The 17,576-nt window shown below is 60.3% G+C and overlaps 1 protein-coding gene across 2 annotated transcripts in view; it reads left to right on the top strand.

Moving 5' to 3' along the window:
* The window catches only part of SEMA3F (semaphorin 3F), a 102,335-nt gene that overhangs the window by 54,995 nt on the left and 29,764 nt on the right, over window positions 1-17,576 (top strand). For both annotated transcript variants that reach the window (XM_054034423.1, XM_054034422.1), the window contains exons 3-4: window positions 12,326-12,486; window positions 15,866-15,928. In XM_054034423.1, the coding sequence (XP_053890398.1) occupies window positions 12,326-12,486; window positions 15,866-15,928 (224 nt within the window). The remainder of the gene's footprint in view (window positions 1-12,325; window positions 12,487-15,865; window positions 15,929-17,576) is intronic.

The following is a 17,576-nucleotide window of genomic DNA, read 5'->3' as shown; positions in this document are numbered from 1 at the left end:
TGCCTCTCGTCTGCCAGCACAACACCTGTCCTGCCTGCCTGTGCCCTGTTCACATGCATCACCCAGTTGGGACGCCCGAGTTAATGAAAACCTGCTGCAGCCTTTGCCCAGGCCATTAGCACAGTGATAGGGGCAGCCCCCGACCCCGTTACTTTCCTGATGGCTTTGCTAATTTAAAGGGACAGTGCCCCTCATTTGAGCTGTCAGGCCCCGCGCCTGGGGATAGTATCACCAGGGCTACCCCAATGAGGCGGAACAGGCTAATTCACTCTAATTGGTTCTCGTCTAGAGCTAAGGGGTGGTTCCAGGGAGGGTGTCAAATGGACATTCATGGAGTCAAATGGACACTCAAGTATTTCCTTGTAGCTTTGATTATTGTTTATGTGCACGCTGGTCGCACCAGCCTGGTCTCCCGCTGTGCCTGGAGCTGGACAGACACAGAGAAGAGCAGTCCCTGCCCCGGGGTGGCAGGGTTAAATCACCTCTTGGAAGGTCCTTTTCTGTTTGACACACAAACACACACACTCTGTTCCTGCACACACAAAAACACACACTTCCTACACACGCACACTCTGTTCCTACACATACACACACACACACACACACACGGCTTCCCCTCAGCACTTCCCCAGGCCGCCCTAGTGTGAGAATCACACTTTGTAGACCCGGTGAGGGTTTTGCCCTATGCCAGAAATGCTGCGGAAAGGGTTAATTGGTAAGCTGCGCCCTGTTGCCTGTACTGCCCGAGGATCAGCCCCGCCAGGTGCCGTTGGAGGAGTTCCTAACCTGGTTGGGGGCTGGGGGGCGCTGAGGTGTGGTAGCTGGGAGAACGGAGCTGGCTGCACAGAGCACAACAGGCTGGACTCAGCAAAGCTGCTCGTTCTTCACCTTAGTACCCAGTCCCACAGTCAGACCTTCAAAGATATTCTGGTGCCTAGCTGCCCTAGGAATCAGCTCCTTTGCAGACCTGGCCTTAGTACGTTCAGTGGCCCCAGCAGGAGCTGGGTGGCAGCATGGATCAGGTCCTGCTCTATCTCATGTGGCAGATAAGGGCCAGGGCCAGGCTGTAGAGGGGAAAAGCAGATTTTGTTTCACAGCTGTGGGACACAGACAGACCCTGTGGTTCCCTCTGGCTCTTCAGCTCCCAGACTGGGGGTCCAGGGCTCCCCATAGCTTAGCCTGGACTTGGCAGTCACAGAAGGGACAGTGCACTAGGACAGGGCAGAGGGCATGTCCGCTGGGAGCCAAGGACGGCAGTGAACAACTGATTGAGGCGTCACCCACTTCCCTAACCACTGTCATTTGGGAGCACACCGAAGAATTGCTTTGCTTCCTTTCCTGCGGCTGGGGGAAGAGCAAAATAGACATGTCCCTGGGCTGTTTCGACTTCCCATGTGCGTGTGTGTGCGTGTATGCATTTGCATGTGTGAGTGTTCACGTATGTGCATGTGTGTGCATGCAAACACACACACAACTGGGGCACAGTGACCCTGCTCTCAAACACTATATCACAAGAGCAGATTTCAGACACACCCTAGGGCAGAAGATCTCAAAACAGAGGGTGTCTGGTCTGTTATGCCCAGCTACGGAGCTGGGCCCCACACCCCATCTTGGGACGGCTAAGCCGAGAGTGTCTTTTATAGGCTGACCTTACTACAGTCTTGTACAGTCTGTGTTGTCTGGGCTATGGAAGGGTGTGGGGTACTGGGACTGGCAGAGGGGGAAATGGAGGCATGGTACCAGAAAATATGTCCCAACTCCTACGTCACTAGTGCACTGTGCTTTTAAGAGACGTGGTAGTGGTGCATGCATGCACACATACACACAGACTGGGAACACGCACACAGGGTGGGAACGCACACACAGACATGCACACTGAGGCTGGGAACATGCACGCGCACACACAGGGTGGGAACGCACACACAGACACACCCACACTGAGGCTGGGAACATGCACGCGCACACAGGATGGGAATGCACGCACAGACACACGCACACTGAGGCTGGGAACATACACGCGCACACAGAGTGGGAACACGCACAGACACGCACACTGAGGCTGGAAACATGCACGTACACACACAGGGTGGGAACGCACGCACAGACACGCACACTGAGGCTGGGAACATGCATGCGCACACAGGGTGGGAATGCACGCACAGACACACACTGAGGCTGGGAACATGCACACACAGGCTGGGCAGGTGAGAGGCTGGCTGGAGATGGGGTGCGGGCAGAGTGGCCCTGAGAGGCTGCGATGTGTGTTGAACCATCCTGGTCCCTAGGTCCAAGGGATGTTAGTTGTGCTCAAGGCTCTGCTCTGCCCTGCTGCCTGGCCCCAGTGGGTCTCTGGATCCTCATGGGATGTCACTGCTCAGGGCCCCCTTCCAAGCCTGTGCCATGAGCCTCATCTGCACCGAATTCTGGGGAGCAGCTGAGCCAGCGGGCACTGCCTGTGCTGTATGAATCCAGGACTGGGCACTGCATGGAGGTGGCGGGGGGAAGTTGAGGGCCCGAGTGAGCCACAGTCTGTTGCTGCCATGCCAGGTTCTGGATATCCCAGGTGCACCGTGGAGCTGAGAGTCCTGGGGCTGTGGCGGAGGGCACAGCTAGGACAATGGCGAACGCGGACAGGGCCGGGAGCAGGGGGCGTGGCAGGAGCGTGTGTGGGGCAGCCGGGCCCCCATTCGCCTGTGGGGTAGCAGCAGCTAGGGAGGATGTTGAAGCAGCAAGCGCCGTGCAACATAAACAGAGCTGGCCAAGGCTGCCGGCCCCCCTTCCCGTGTCTCCTACTTGGGCGATCGCTCAGCCCAGCTGGGAACCAGATGTGGGAGCCACCCACCAGCTCCCATGCCAGATGTTTGTTTGGGAAGAGTGAGGACAAAGGCATCTGCTCCCAGCAAGGGACACGCTGGGATGTTGCAGCGGGCAGGGTGCCAGCCCCCTGCAACGGCCCCCCTTGCACTCTTCCCCCCAGGCATTGCCTGCTGTGGCAGTCGGGCAGGCAGCTCCCAATTAGTGCACGAGGGCACCAGGGTGAGCAGGGGGCACCCCTCCGGAGAGCCAGGGTCATAGCACGGGGCCCCCAAAGCGCAGCTGGACCTGGGGGCTGGGGCTGGGCCAGGAATGGAGATGGACTGAGGTCTGGTGGGGAGAGCCCCCAGTACAGATTTGTCGCTCTCCTCAGTTTCTGCTACACACCTGAACTCCCCCAGTCCCCTACCCCTCCCAACTTCCCCCTGCCGCCTCCCTACTCCCTTCAGACCCACTGCCCTCTCCCAACTCCCCCCTGCCCCATTCCTACTCCCCCTGCCCTCCCTTCCCCTTCCCAACTCCTTCCTGCCCCCTACTCCTCCCAACTCTCCCCAGCTCTCCTGCCCCCTCCCAACTCCCCGCTTCCCCCTCCCAACTTCCCCCAGTCCCCCTGCCCCTTCACAACTCCCCTCTGCCCCCTCCCTATTCGCTCCAGCTCCCCAACTCCTCCACCCCCTCACAACTCCTCCTGCCCCCTTTGCCCTGCCCCCCATTAGACGGGGCAGGAATCTATTCCCAGGGACTCATGCCCACGGACTGCCCCCTCCAGCCCCCCCAACCTTTGCTCTCCACCTCCCTGCCACCCCACCAGACCCTCCCCAAATCTCTTCCACATCCCTTCCTTGACTTCCCACCCCTCAACCCTCCCCCCTCCCCTCCCGGTCTGTGTCTAACATCCATTGGCACAGGCCCGGCCTGGATTTCCTGAGGGGGCTGGGGTGAATGGCCTTAGGGTTGGTCCGGAGCCCGTTGCTCTCCGTTGAAAGGCCCCAATGGACTTTGGGTCCGGCTTGGAGGTAGCCCCCCAGGAGATCGAAGTGGACAAACCCTGGTGGCAGGGTGCCAGGAAAGGTGGGGCATTTGGGGGGCATGGATGAGTTGTCTAACGCTCCCCCCAGTGGGAGTGTAGCTGAGATACCCATGGACACCCTGCCTGGGTAGCCTGTGCCAGCCCATCTGCTCACAGCCCATCTGCCCACAGACCACGCTTCCATTCGCTCAGCCAGGGGACTGCACTGGAGACTGGTTCTCCTGGGGAGCCTTTGCCCGGTGTGGGTTGTCTGGCTGTGGGGAGGGGAGGGAAATGTTGCTTGTTATCAGCACCTGGCTTCCCCTGCAGGCTCTCCCAGGCACTGCGGGGCTCTCACGAGCCCTGGAAGGAGGGCGGGGTCACTGAAATCTCCAAGTGCTTTGCCATCGTAATAACCTGGGACAGAGAGGCTGTGGACACGTGCTGGATCCCTGCCCGGTGGGGCCTGGAAAATAGCCCTACCGCAGCCTGTGTAGCCATATAGGTATAGTCGGTGCATTCATCAACCACTTAAAGGATCTCCTGCCCTGCTCCCCACAGCGCCCCCTGCTGGGAGAGGCTGGGGCTGAAGTAATTGGGAGCTCCCCTCACAGCCAGTGCTCCTGCCCCCTCCCTACAGCACCCCCTGCCAGGAGAGGCTGAGACTGGAGTAGAGAAGAAGTCTGTCAAAAGAAAGTTTCCCTTTCTGGAGAGACTTTGGAGGCATCTCTTGCACGTGACATCCTTGGATGACCTTGATAGGACTTGTTATTTCAGCCATACCCGGCAGAGCTGGGATTGCAGTGATGCAGAGGAGAAATCCAGAGGGCACTGCTGGTCACAGGCCTGCAAGTGTGCTGCTGCATTCAGTGTTTGCAAGGAAGAGGGGGGGATTGAATCAAAACTCTTGGGACTCCCTCCCCACTTGTGTGAGGCCAGGGCGGGCACCTGTGGGATTTCAGATTTCAGTGAGCGACACAGAGAGCTGGCTGGGATGGGAGCTGAGCGGGTGCCTGGCAGTGCTGTACGCCATCCCAGAACAGTCCCAGGAGCTGGGTTGCTAAGACCTTCCAGAAGATGCACACTGATCAGTGCATAAAGGGAACCGATGTCCAGACCCCATGCTATTTTGGGGTATGGGCAGAGCTGGGTTTGTGGGGGGCTGTCAGGGCTGGGACGTGGTAGAACCAAGCAGTGGGGGAGCAGAACGAAGCACAAGTGTCCCTGTGACACCTGTTGGGTGTCCAACACTGACTCTGCCCATCATGCCATGGGTACTGCCAGGGTATGGCTGTGAGGGACCTTGTGTGCCTAAATCCCGGCTGGCACTGGAGGGGCACTGCCAGAAAGAATTAAAGTAGCTGGGAGCTCCCCCCACAGCCAGCTCCTTCCCCCTCCCCACAGCACTCCCTGCTGGGCAAGGCTGGGGCTGGAGAGAGGGAGCTCACGCCACTGACGTCCTGGTTAGTGCTGATGGGGCACTGCTGGGAGGAATCCCCCATCTCCTGTGGAGCGTTGGGTGCCCTTGGTGAATGGAAGCGAACACCTTGTACTGATGAGCCAGCTGCAGGCTGCCCACACTGCCCGGCTCCTGATGGGCATCCCGGGACATGCCCTGAGAGGTGGCATCACTCCACATCCCCGGCCAACGATCCAGGTGGCATCATTGCAGTGCCCCTCTAAGCATACCCCGCATGCAGGTCTTTTCTAGCCCGTTGATGTTGCTTTTGGCCCATGGATGTAATCTGGCCTGGGACTCTGCCATTCCTTGCTGCTCCCTCCTGGGTGTGCCATGGCAGGAGGGGTGGGCTGGCTGGCTGGAAGGGAGAGAAGATAGGGAAGTCTGAAGGATGGACGGGAAGATAAATGGACCTGTGGATTGACGGCTGGCTGGCTGGCTGACTGGATGGATGGACGGATGGAGAGAGAGAGAAATGGATGGATGGATGGACGGAGGGAGGGACAGACGGATGGAGGGAGGGACAAACGAATGGATGGATGGACAGATGGACAGAGGGAGGGTTGGACAGAGGGACAGATAATGTAACCAGACTGAGTCCCACTGTAGTGCTAGTGACACTGTGTGCTTACGAAAACCTGGCTCTTTCCCAAAGCATCTGTAGCGCTCCTGACTTCCATCTGTCTGCCTCATTTAGCACGTGAATATTCATGACCCTCATTATACTCTCAGTCGTTTCTCCCACACTCGGGCTAAAAATAACTTCCCAAGGGGGAATATTTCCTTCCTAGAATATAAAGTGCCCGCGCCCCTGGTTCACCAGCTCACAACATTGCATGCGGGGCCCATTAGATGCCAAGAGAAGCTCCCATAGTGAGAGACAAACCTACCCCATGGGGACATTACAGACCTACCCAGGTCGGCTCTTTGTCCATTCAACCACTCGCTCTCTTCTCGTCCTTGTGGGCTTTCCTTCCCCTGGATCAGTTCCAGGTCCCTCCGCAAAGCTCAGCACAAGGTGGATCAAGAGAGTTCTTCAGTCTCAAGAGCCTGTGATTTCAGTGTGCTGGTGCTGATCAGAGATAAAAGGGCATGAGGGTCATTGCTGGGTCCCTGGGGGAATCCTGTCTCCAGGGGAGGGAGGGAGGGAGGGAAAGAAAGAAAGAAAGAAAGAAAAAGAAAAGACTAGCAAGCAGCATTCAGCCTAAATGGCCAAGGGTTGGAGCCATCTCTGGTGTCACTCCGTTGAGGGCAGGAGATCTCAGGTGAGGCCTGGCTTTAGGAAGAGCTCTCCACCTATGAGGCACCTGAGTAAGGGCCAGATTTCCCCACACGCTCCACACCCAGCAGCTCCTGCCAAGGTACCTCAGGGCAAGTGTCAGGGAGTCCCCGGGTGATGCTCCGGAACTGCTCCCCACAAAGCCAGTCAGGACTTTGGGGAGCCTCCTCTCCCTCGGAGCAGACAGTCTTCAGGGCAAGACGCTCACACGGCTTCACCTCCTGGGTCTCTCCTGGGAGCATTCAGCATATGCCCCTCCATGCACTTCCCACAGCAAGTCCGCCCAGGTGGGGTCCTGGGGAAGCCAAAGGATTCTGCACCCTCCACTTCGCAGTCAGACGTGACTCTCGGCCAGCCAGTAAAACAGAGGTTTATTAGATGACAGGAACACGGTCTAAAACAGAGCTTGTAGGTCCAGCGAACGGGACCCCTCCGCTGGATCCATTATGGGGCTCAGCGAGGCAGACCACCATCTGCCCTCCCTTCCAGTCCCCAGCTAGCTCCAAACTCCAACCCCGGTCCAGCCCCTCCTTCTCTGGGCTTTGTTCCTTTCCCAGGCCAGGAGGTCACCTGATCCCTTTGTCTCCAACACCTTCAGTTGGCACCTTTGCAGAGGAGGGGCCCAGGCCATCAGTTGCTAGGAGACAGAGTGTTGGGCATTTATGTACACTGGCCCTTTGCTCTGCAGCAACTATACACCCTTATCCCATCACCTAGATACTTAAGAACTGCATAGGGGAAACAAGGAAAACATTAAGAACAGTCCCACTTCGTCACAGCAAGTTCTCAGGGTGCACCCAGCATGCTGAGCTCTCGGTCAGATCTGGTCCCTCGTGTGTGGTTTGAACCCAGTTCTTCCTTCCGGGCCACTGCATTCCTGGCATTCATCCCAAAAGGCTGTGGGGGGAAGGTGAGGGGAAGTACAGAGGTGTGCACCTGGGAAGCTTCTAAACTATGGCGAGGAAGTGAGGATGGCAGGATGGATGGGCTTTGCCAGCTCAGGCATTGGAGTAATTCATGCCACATAGCTTGTGGGATGGCTGTGGGGGCTCTTCTCAGGGACCCCCCATCCTGAGTACAGTCAGCCAGTAACCAGCGAGGGGGTCTCCCAGGCGCTGATGGGCTGGGGTGGTAGCATCACTGGGACTGGCACTCATGCGTGGCGCTCAGCCCCTGGAGCAAGGAGTTCGGCTCAGTCCTGGCCAGTGCCCATTGACACGGAGCCATGGTTGCTGCCCCAGCAGGCCCAGGGGTTGATCTTCTGGCTGATGTATGAGTACGCCTTGGCAAGATGCATGGGGTGCGGCCCACTGGGCGTTGTGTGGCTGGCATTGCTGGTGAACGGGGCTCTCTGAAGAGTGCCGTGACAGTCAGGAGGCAGGGGAGGGCGAATCCCCTGTTAACATCTGTGCTGGCTCCATCTGGGGCAGGGCAGCACGTGGTGATCATGGTGTCTGTGGGAGCTGGTGCCAGTAGGGCTTGGGGGTGACACGTGGCTCCAGGGTGCAGGTGTCGTTAAGGAGCCCATTACACCGCGCCCCGTAGGGGGTTTATTGCCTCTGTGGGGTGGGAGGGGGCGGGGGCTCTGTGCTGCTCATACAGGGTGAGCGGAGGTGGCTGGGGTGGGATCAGGGCCGGCTCTGGCTTTTTTGCCGCCCCAGGCAAAAAAGCCTCCCGCTGCCTCCGGCCCCCGGCGGGGAGCGTGGCAGGGGAGGGCGCCGAGCCCGGCTGCAGCCCCGCTCTCCCCGGCTGGCCGGAGCGCCGGGGGGAGGGCAGCGAGCCCAGCCGGGGTCCCGTTCTCCCCAACCGGCCGGAGCGCCGGCCCCCTCCAGGTGCCGCCCCAAGCACCTGCTTGGTCGGCTGGTGCCTGGAGCCGGCCCTGGGTGGGATGAAGGTTTGCAGCCCTAGTGCCCACAGGGAGCGGGCAGGTGGGTGCTCTGGTGCCAGGCTGTGGGGCTTGTTTCCCTTGCAGGGTGGTTGGGGCAGCTCTCGGCAGATGGCCAAGTCCTGCTGTGGCCCATGTGCACCAGGGGCCGGCTGGGCCTGCCTGGCATGGGAGCCCAGCCGGAGGGGGCCTTGGGGCTGATCTGACCTGGAAAGTGGGCACAGATCTGCCTTTTGGGAGAATCCTGCACCAGTAGCCTGGGCAGGAGCGAGGCAGGTGTTGGGCAACCTCCCCCTGCCCCCCAGTATGAGCAGCTTAGCTATTAGCGTGGCAAAAATAGCTGTGTCCTTGGCAGTGCTGGGGCATGGGGGAGGGGTTGTTCAGAAGCAAACCAGGGGCTCCCAACATTCCCCCCCTCCCCACTCCTGTACCCCATGTGGGGGCACCTGCTGCAGACAGTGTCCTGAGCTGGGGTTCTTCAATGAGTTCTCTCTGTGCCACCCAGCCCTGCCTCCCTGTGCCACCCAGCTCTTCCCCACTGTGCCATCCAGCCCTGTGCCACCCAGCCCTGCCTCCCTGTGCCACCCAGCCCTACCTCCCTGTGCCACCCAGACCTACAACATCCAGCCCTGCTTTACTGTGCCACCCGTCCCTGCCCCATTGTGCCACCCGTCCCTGCCCCCCGTGCCACCCAGCCCTACGACATCCAGCTCTTCCCCACTGGGCCACCCAGCCCTGCCTCCCTGTGCCTCCCAGCCCTGCCCCCCTGACCCAACCAGGCTCTGCCATCACTGATGGATGGATGGGTGTGTATGTACAGGGAGGGAGGGATGGATGGGTGTGTATGTACAGGGATGGATGAATGAGTGTGTATGTACAGGGAGGGAGGAATGGATGGATGGGTGTGTATGTACAGGGAGAGAGGGAGGGATATGTACAGGGATGGATGGATGGGTGTGTATCTACAGGGATGGATGGGTGTGTATGGGGATGGATGGATGGGTGTGTATGTACAGGGAGGGAGGGATGGATGGATGTGTACAGGGATGGATGGATGAGTGTGTATATACAGGGAGGGAGGGAGGGATGGATGTGTACAGGGATGGATGGATGAGTGTGTATATACAGGGATGGATGGATGGATGGATGGATGGATGAGTGTTTATGTATAGGGGAGGATGGATGGATGGATGGATGTGTATGGGGATGGATGGATGGGTGTGTATGTACAGGGATGGATGGATGGATGGATGGATGAGTGTTTATGTATAGGGGCGGATGGATGGATGGATGGATGTGTATGGGGATGGATGGATGGGTGTGTATGTACAGGGATGGATGGATGGATGGATGGATGCATGAGGGGTGGGTGGATGGATGATAATATTCTACATTGCCATGGGGCCGGCCAGAGTATTTGACTGCTTGACTTTCTGGTGCGAGGGGCTGGAGCCTTATTCTGAGCCCAGGGCCTCATTGCGCCGGACACTGCAAGTACACAGGCGAGAGAGTCCCTGCCCCCACAGGCTGCCAGTCTTAAATACCCACAGGCTGGGAGGCGGCACAGAAGGGGAAGGCAATTGCTGATGGTGCCTGGCACAGCTGGGCATAGACCCTAATGCTCAGTCCGCTCTGCCTTACGACCCAGCTTCCCAGGAGGCACAGAATCCCCTTTCCCTGCAGCCCCCCTTCACTAACTGGCAGCTGTGGGCACAGATGCCCATTGCATGCTCACGTCCTGGCACAGCTCAGCAGGCACCTGTGCTGGGCCCTACGCCCAGCTGCTGCCAGTCTGTCATGCTGAGATCTCCAGTACGGCTGGACTCCCAAAGGGATTTGCAGGAAATGCCTCAGGGCCGGGTGCAAGGGCCTCGGCCGCCCACCCCCCGCTGCACAACCTGGCTCCATTGCCTGGGTGCCAGTCACTGCCAGGGAAAGGACACCCAGATGGGCCCTGCTGGAGATCCCGGCCCCTGCAGTCCACATTGCCCTCTGCACCCCCCAGGGCCATGGCTCTGCCTGCCCCTGCCCACTCTGGGATCAGTGGGTGTGAGCTGCCCTCACAACGTCTGCAGGATCCAATGCCATGGGGCGGGGCGGGGCCCTGTGGTTTCCGGGGCCCCAGCCTAAGCAGGGCACTGCCCCTTCTGCCAAGGGGACCTTCCTGGGTGTGGGTTGCAGAGATGGCTGGCTGCTGGCAGGGATAGGGAGTGATAAGTTGGCAGGTCACTGGCGTTTAGCTGCCCACTGGCTGAGCCATGAATCTCTTAAGCCCAAGCAACTCTGCCCATCCTGAGGCGCACAGCACTGAGTGATGCCGCAGGGCGGTGAACAAGCCCTGGCTATCTCAGGGGCTGTGCCGTGTGGGTTCCCCAGTGCCCTGCGCCATGACAGCATGTGAAGGGGTTGTCCCACTGTGCCAGGTGGCACCCAGCCATCTGTCAGGTCCCGTGTGATCCGGGCGTCCTTAGGGGAGCGTGTTTGGAAGGGCACTGTGGTCTCCACAGAAACCTCAGGGGCTAAAGGAAAAGGTGATGGTGACTCAGTAGGGGGTGCTCTCCCCTCTGAGCTAGTATGTGCCCCAGTGCAGCACTAGGGGGCACTGTGCTGCAGGGAGTGGGGCAGGTGGCTCAGTAGGGGGTGCTCTCCGAGCCAGTGCTAGCCCCAATACCCCAGTGCTAAAGGGCACTGTGCTGCAGGAAATGGGAGGGGGTGGGTGGATGGATGATAATATTCTGACTAGTGCTCCCCTTTGACTGGTGCTGACCCCAATGCCCCAGGGAGGCTAAAATTCCTGTATAATTTCATTGGGATACAGGATTGTTTGCTCTCTGGGCGGTGTTGTGTGGGCTTGTAGACACGTCCCACCCCAGAGGTGGTTGCCTTTCAGTGTTTGATGACGTGACCTGGGTGTCTATAGGCATGACTGAAAGGGCTGTGGGCTCGGATCTCTTGATGTGAAAGGCACCATCGGCATGTCCAGTGTTAGCCTTTAGGAGAGCGAACAGAGGTGGCGGAAGGGCGGGTGGAGGTGCAAAGAGGGATGGGGCAAGGACGGGGCTGGGCTGCCCAGATCTGGCCCATAGGACGGTGGCCGGCCTGAGGTTAAGGATGGTCAGTCTGCGGAGCACGTTAAACACAGGCCACATGGTGCCAAGGCCTGGGTCATTGTAATCCCCTGCCAGCACCGTCCCTGCCCGTCCCAAGGGTACCCTCGCCTGGGTCATTGTAATCCCCTGCCAGCCCCGGCCCTGCCCGGCCCAGGGGTACCCTGGCCTGGGTCATTGTAATTCCCTGCCAGCCCCATCCCTGCCCAGCCCAATGATACCCGAGCCTGGGTCATTGTAATCCCCTGCCAGCCCCGTCCCTGCCCGTCCCAGGGGTACCCTGGCCTGGGTCATTGTAATCCCCTGCCAGCCCCATCCCTGCCCAGCCCAATGATACCCGGGCCTGGGTCATTGTAATCCCCTGCCAGCCCTCTCCTTGCCTGGCCTAAGGGTGCCCGGGCTTGAATAGAAGGGCTGCTTTATGCCCATGGGTTGATCGGTGGAAGATCAGTCCAGGAGTGAGGAGGGAATGCTGGAGGGTCCTGGCCTGTGGTTCGGGGGCTCAGAGGCTGGGGGCCCAGGCATGTGGGTTGGGCGCATAGAGGCTGGGATGGCCCTGGTGTGTGGGTCTGGCGCTCAGAGCCTGGCAGTTCTATTGCACCCCAAAGCTGTGGGAGTTTGAACCTTGCAGCTGTTGAGGCTGTGGTGGCCATCACAGCCCTGTCTTGCGGGCTGACTAATTCCGAGGTGAGGGGTCATTGCTCTCTTGGATGCCACTGCACTCAGAGCCCCGCCGGGAGGAGCCTGACCCCCCATCTGTGTTTGCCCACAGAGCTGAAGGCCACCAGCACTGCTCACTTCTTCAACTTCCTGCTCAACTCCACGGACTACCGCATCCTGCTGAAGGACGAGGACCATGACCGCATGTACGTGGGCAGCAAGGACTACATCCTCTCGCTGGACTTGCACGACATCAACCGAGAGCCCCTCATCGTAAGGGCCCTTCCGACCTGCCCCCGCCTGGGGGGCCCACGAGGGATGTGGGGCTGGAGAAGTGGAGCAGGAGGGGGAAGAATGCTAGGCCTCTGGGCTGGAGTGAAATGAGTTGGTAGCCACCATCCATCCCCTGCTTTGCCTGGTTCCACCTCATATTGAGTCATTGCCAGGGGGAGACAAAGGCCCCAGGACATGACCCTTGCTGGGGACTGTCCAGTTCTAGTGTGCACTTCCCCCAGGACCTTGGTAGGCTGGGAAGCCGAGAGCCAGTCAGGGCCCTTTGCTGACTGACTTAGGAAGCTCCAGCTGTTTAATTGATCCCAGAGAAGGTTGATCCTCAGAGATGGGAGCCTGCGTGGGAAGGACAGATCCGATAGCTAGGGTCTTGGAAATAGTGGACAAAGGCAGAACCTGCCCAATGGCTGGGAGCTGAAGCCAGAGAAACACATGCTAGGAATAAGGTACAAATTTTTCTAGGTTGGGGTTCAAAGCTGGCCCACCCCAGTGATGACCAGCTCAATCCTACGGCCCTTCCCGTCTCTTTGGGGACAGAGAAATGGGCTCCTGTCTCAGTCGGGGTCTCCCTAATGCCCCCTGACCCAGTGCTCTTTCTGATCTCTCAGCAGAGAGGCTGAGGGTTAAATGGAGACTTGCCCCGTGGGCTGGCTCTGCAGGGAGCTCTCTGAAGATTCCCCATTGGCGCTAGCAAGAGAGGAAGCACTAGAGCAGACGGGGCTCCGGTGCCTGTGCTCCTGCACTGGCTAATCCTGCTCTGAGAGTAGCTGGGCCACCCAGTAAAAACACCAGCCTCTGTAGGCAGCCTGAGCACTCCAGTGCGGCTGCTCTCAGTGGCACAGTGTCAGCAGTGGGAGATGGGCAGGAAAACCTCCGAACTGATGAGGCCCCCAGGTGATGCTCTCACTGAGCTGCCAGCGAGGCACCACTAATCAGCACCAGTGTCACCCCCAGCACGCCCACGCACGGCCCCCTAGGGTTGCCAACTTTCTAATTGCACAAAACAGAACACCCTTGCCCCTGCCCCTTCCCCAAGGCCCCACCCCTTCTCCACCCCTTCTCTGAGGCCCTGCCCCCACTCACTCCAGCCCTCTCCTCCCCCCCCCCCATCGCTTGCTCTCCCCCACCCTCACTCACTTTCACTGGGCTGAGGCAGGGTATGGGAAGGGGCTCAGGGCTGGGGTAGGGGGTTGGGGTGCAGGAGGAGGTGTGGGGTGCGGGTTGGTGGGAGGGAGTTTGGGTGGGGGAGGAGGTTCCAACCTGGGGCAGGGGGTTGGGGTGCAGGTGGGGGTATGGAGTCTGGGAGCGAGTTTGGATGCGGGAAGGACCAGGTGTAGCAGTTGGGGTGCAGGATGGGGATTGCTCCATCCAGACAGCGCTTACCTCAGGCGGCTCCCAGTCGGTGGCACAGCGGGGCTAAAGCAGGCTCCCTGTCTGCCCGCCTGCCCGCCCTGGAAGTGGCCAGCATGTCTGGATGCTAGGCGGAGGCATGGCCAGGCAGCTCTGCATGGTGCACGCTGCCCGTGCCCACAGGCGCCGCCCCCACAGCTCCCATTGGCTGCAGTTCCCGGCCAATGGGAGCTGCGGAGCCGGGGTTGGGGACGGGGCAGAATGTGGAGCTTCCCTGATTGCTCCTGTGCCTAGGGGCTGCAGGGACATGCCAACCGCTGCTGGGAGACACGCAGAGTCAGGGTAGGCAGGGAGCCTGCCTTAGACCTGCTGCACCGCTTACTGGAGTCACCAGGGTCCCTTTTCGACTGGGCGTTCCAGTTGAAAACCGGACTCCTGGTAACCCTAGTGGCCGTGTGGTGATGGAGCTGTGGGGGAAGGGAGGATGAGCTTGCCCAGACCCTGCCTCCTCTCTTCTCAGCTCTTAGTACTGCATGTGGGATGTCATGTGGCAAAGCCACCCCCAGAGCATTCCCAGGTTCCTCACAAGTGCCCTGCTGGCCCACCAGACTGGGCTCAGCTGGGCCCTCTCTGGAGGAGCTTTCCCCGGTCTGTGGCCCTGGGGCCTGGCCAACAGGGAGGCATGGAGCAGCAGCAGCAGATCGTGGGTCCATCCCCAAGGCTGGGGAGGGGCTAAGGGGCAGGATATGCTGAGCGGGAAGGGTACCAGCCCCTCTTGGGTCCTTTATCTACCTCTGGGCCGCCTCCCACATCTGGCGCCTGAGCTGCAGGGGAGTAGACCAGGAGCAGATTTACCATGAAACAAACCAACAACCCCAAAATGCAGGACAAATATCTGACAACCTGCCCCTGAGTCCCAGCCGGCGGCGCAGCAGGGCTCAGGCAGGCAGGCTGCCTGCATGCCGTGGCTGGTGGCCCCACACCGCTTCCGGAAGCGGCCGGCTGCTGTGCGCCCCTGGCTGGGGGAAGGCAGCTCCATGCACTGCCCCCACCCTGGGCAGCACACGGAGACCCGCTGCTCCCCTCCCCACAAGGGGTGCGCAGAGACATGCCAGCAGCAACGCAGCAGGGCTAAGGTAGCTCCCTGCCCGCTCTGCCTCCCTCCCTCTGTGCCGCTTTGCTCCTGGAAGCACCTGGCATGTCCCTGCGGCCCCTGGGGGGGCGAGGTGTTTCCAAGTGCTGCCACCGCCCTGAGCACTGACTCTGCAGCTCCCATTGGCCGCAGTCCCCGGCCAATGGGAGCTATGGGGGCAGTGCCTGCAGGCAGAGGCATCCAGAGACCCCCTGGTCTCCCCGCCGCCTAGGAGCCACTGCCAGAGGGGTGTGTGCGCTGGTCGCTTTGGGAGCCACGCCATCCAAAGTATGCGCCCACCCCCATCCCCCTCCTGCACCCAAACCCCCTGCCCCAGCCCAGAGCCCGCACCCAAACTTCCTCCCAGAGCCCGCACTCCCTCCTGCACCCCAACCTTCTGCCCCAGTCAAGGTACCTCACTTTATTTTCATGTACTTCCCATTATTTATAGGAGGATGAATGAAAAACAGGAAAGGGGGAGATAAGAGAGAATGGTTTTTTTCTTGGCTGAGTCCCGAGGCGGTGTGTGAAAATGAAGCTGCACACAGGGCCCCACTAACTCTAAATCCGCCACTGGAGGAGATGCCTTCTCTGTGGGCCAGAAGTGGAGCCACTATTGGGGAGAAGGGAATTCAACCTCCCCGTCTGTCAGCCCAGGGTGGCTTCTCCCAGCCCCTGGAACACAGTGAGATGCAGGGTCCTGGTTCGATCCCCGTGTGCTGGCCGAGCTGTTGGCTGTTCCCGCCGGGAAGCTGGTAGCAGACCCTGGCATGGAGCTCTCTGAGGGGCCCAGGCCTCGGCTGCGTGGGTTCAGCCAGATCTAAATTCAGACCCAGTGGAAAACCCCAGGTGACAACCCGGCATCTGTTGTTTTGTCAGATTCACTGGCCCGCGTCCCAGCAGCGGATCGACGAGTGCATCTTGTCGGGGAAGAACAACGACGTGAGTCCTTCTGGGGTCACGCGGCCGGGGGCTGGGCAAAGACACCTGCGGGCATGGAGAGCCGGCCCGGGCACTCCTTCAGGGTTGGCTCTTTGAGATCCACACTGGCTCTTTGAGTCAGCTGACGGACTACGGGCTGTAATGACGACAGGGAATCTCCACCTGGGTGCTCTGTCATTCCATCATTCAACCTGCAGGAGGATCCTTGTTGTGCTGGGAGGCTGAGTGGCCATGGCAGAGCGCTGAGAGCTGGGGACGTCCTCCCGTTCCAGTGGATGTCTCGGGGCCCGAGCTGGAGAGAATGTGGGCGTGGGGGCAGAGGCACCTCCTCAGAAATCTTGCCCATGGGACGCACCTGTGGAGCCATTCCCCTTGCACCGCTGCTCCCAGCATCTCGCCCCCTGAGCCCATGCTAGGCTCAGGCCCCGCCTGCCAGCCTGGCCCGCCCAGGTCCAGTGTCACTCCCCGTCCCTGACAGTGGAAGTGGGGAGCCCGGGGGGAGGCCTGGTGCAGGAGCCAGCCCCATGGCAGCGGCGATGAGCAGCACTGGCTGCCCCTGCCCACGCAGGTTTGGCCCTGTGGGCCCTCTGTCAGGAGTATCGGGTCAGGAGGGGTAGCTGGGCAGCCAGCACTGTTGCTCCTCGCCACGCCCGGTGGTACACATCCTGTGTGCCGTGCGGTCACTGCTGCTTGGGGCACACCCAGGCTCAGGCCGGGCTCCTGCTGGTACCAGCTGGGCACCACCCGAAATCCCCAGCCCACGCACCCCGCGGTTCCTGTCAGGCCATCAAGCGAGTGTGCATGGCTCCGAGGAAGCGAGGGGTTGGCGGTCACTGAGCTGCTTCCACTGGAGCCAAGCCCCGCATGCCTGGCAGCCGCCTGACCCCGAGTCCTTCCCTCCACTGGTCGCTCAGCTGCTGTCGCTCCTGCCGCAGAGCTCAGCCCCCTAGGGACAAACATGTCTGAGCCCCCGCTCGGCCCCCCAGCTTGCCGGATGACTCCTTCGCTGGCTTCCCCTGCTGCACTCCCAGGCTCCCCTCCCCCATCGCGGAGGAAACAGGAGCTGCTAACAGGATGCTTGGCCCTGACCCTGGGTCCTTAACTAACGAGCCAGGCCCAGCAGGACACCCAGCCGTAATTGCTGTACTGCTGCGTCTCACCCGTTGGTAACACATCCTGACTGGCCCCGGAATGCAGACCCAGTGAGAACAGCCCTGGAGCAGAAAAGGGTGGTGCTCCCACTGGCCTGTGCCCCAGAGCAGAGGGGGTGAGGTGCCCGCTTGCCTGCACCCTGGAGCAGGGCAGGGAGCACAGGCTTGGGGGGAGCTTATGGCTACAGCAGCCCTAGCCGTTCCCAGTGGGACTCCATGTGGGGAGAAAGTTCCTTCACTGAGTCCTTGGGGTTGGATCAGCTCCAGGCCACGCAGCGGTGTCGGTCCTGTCAGTACCTACTGACCCCCACCATCCCTGGGCTATTTGAATCCCTTTGCTCAGAGGAGCCCCAGGCTTGGCATCAGGCTACACCACCCCTCTCACACCAGGACACCTTCCTGGCTACATGCCAGTCCCCAGCGGCCCTGACATCTGAGGCCTGAGCATGCACCGTGCGAGCAAGGCTGGGGTGGACATGGGGGTGCCGAGGATGCTG

The sequence above is a fragment of the Malaclemys terrapin genome, chromosome 7 (assembly GCF_027887155.1).
Source record: "Malaclemys terrapin pileata isolate rMalTer1 chromosome 7, rMalTer1.hap1, whole genome shotgun sequence".
NCBI lineage: Eukaryota > Metazoa > Chordata > Testudines > Emydidae > Malaclemys > Malaclemys terrapin.
This window is presented reverse-complemented; position numbering and strand designations above follow the sequence as displayed.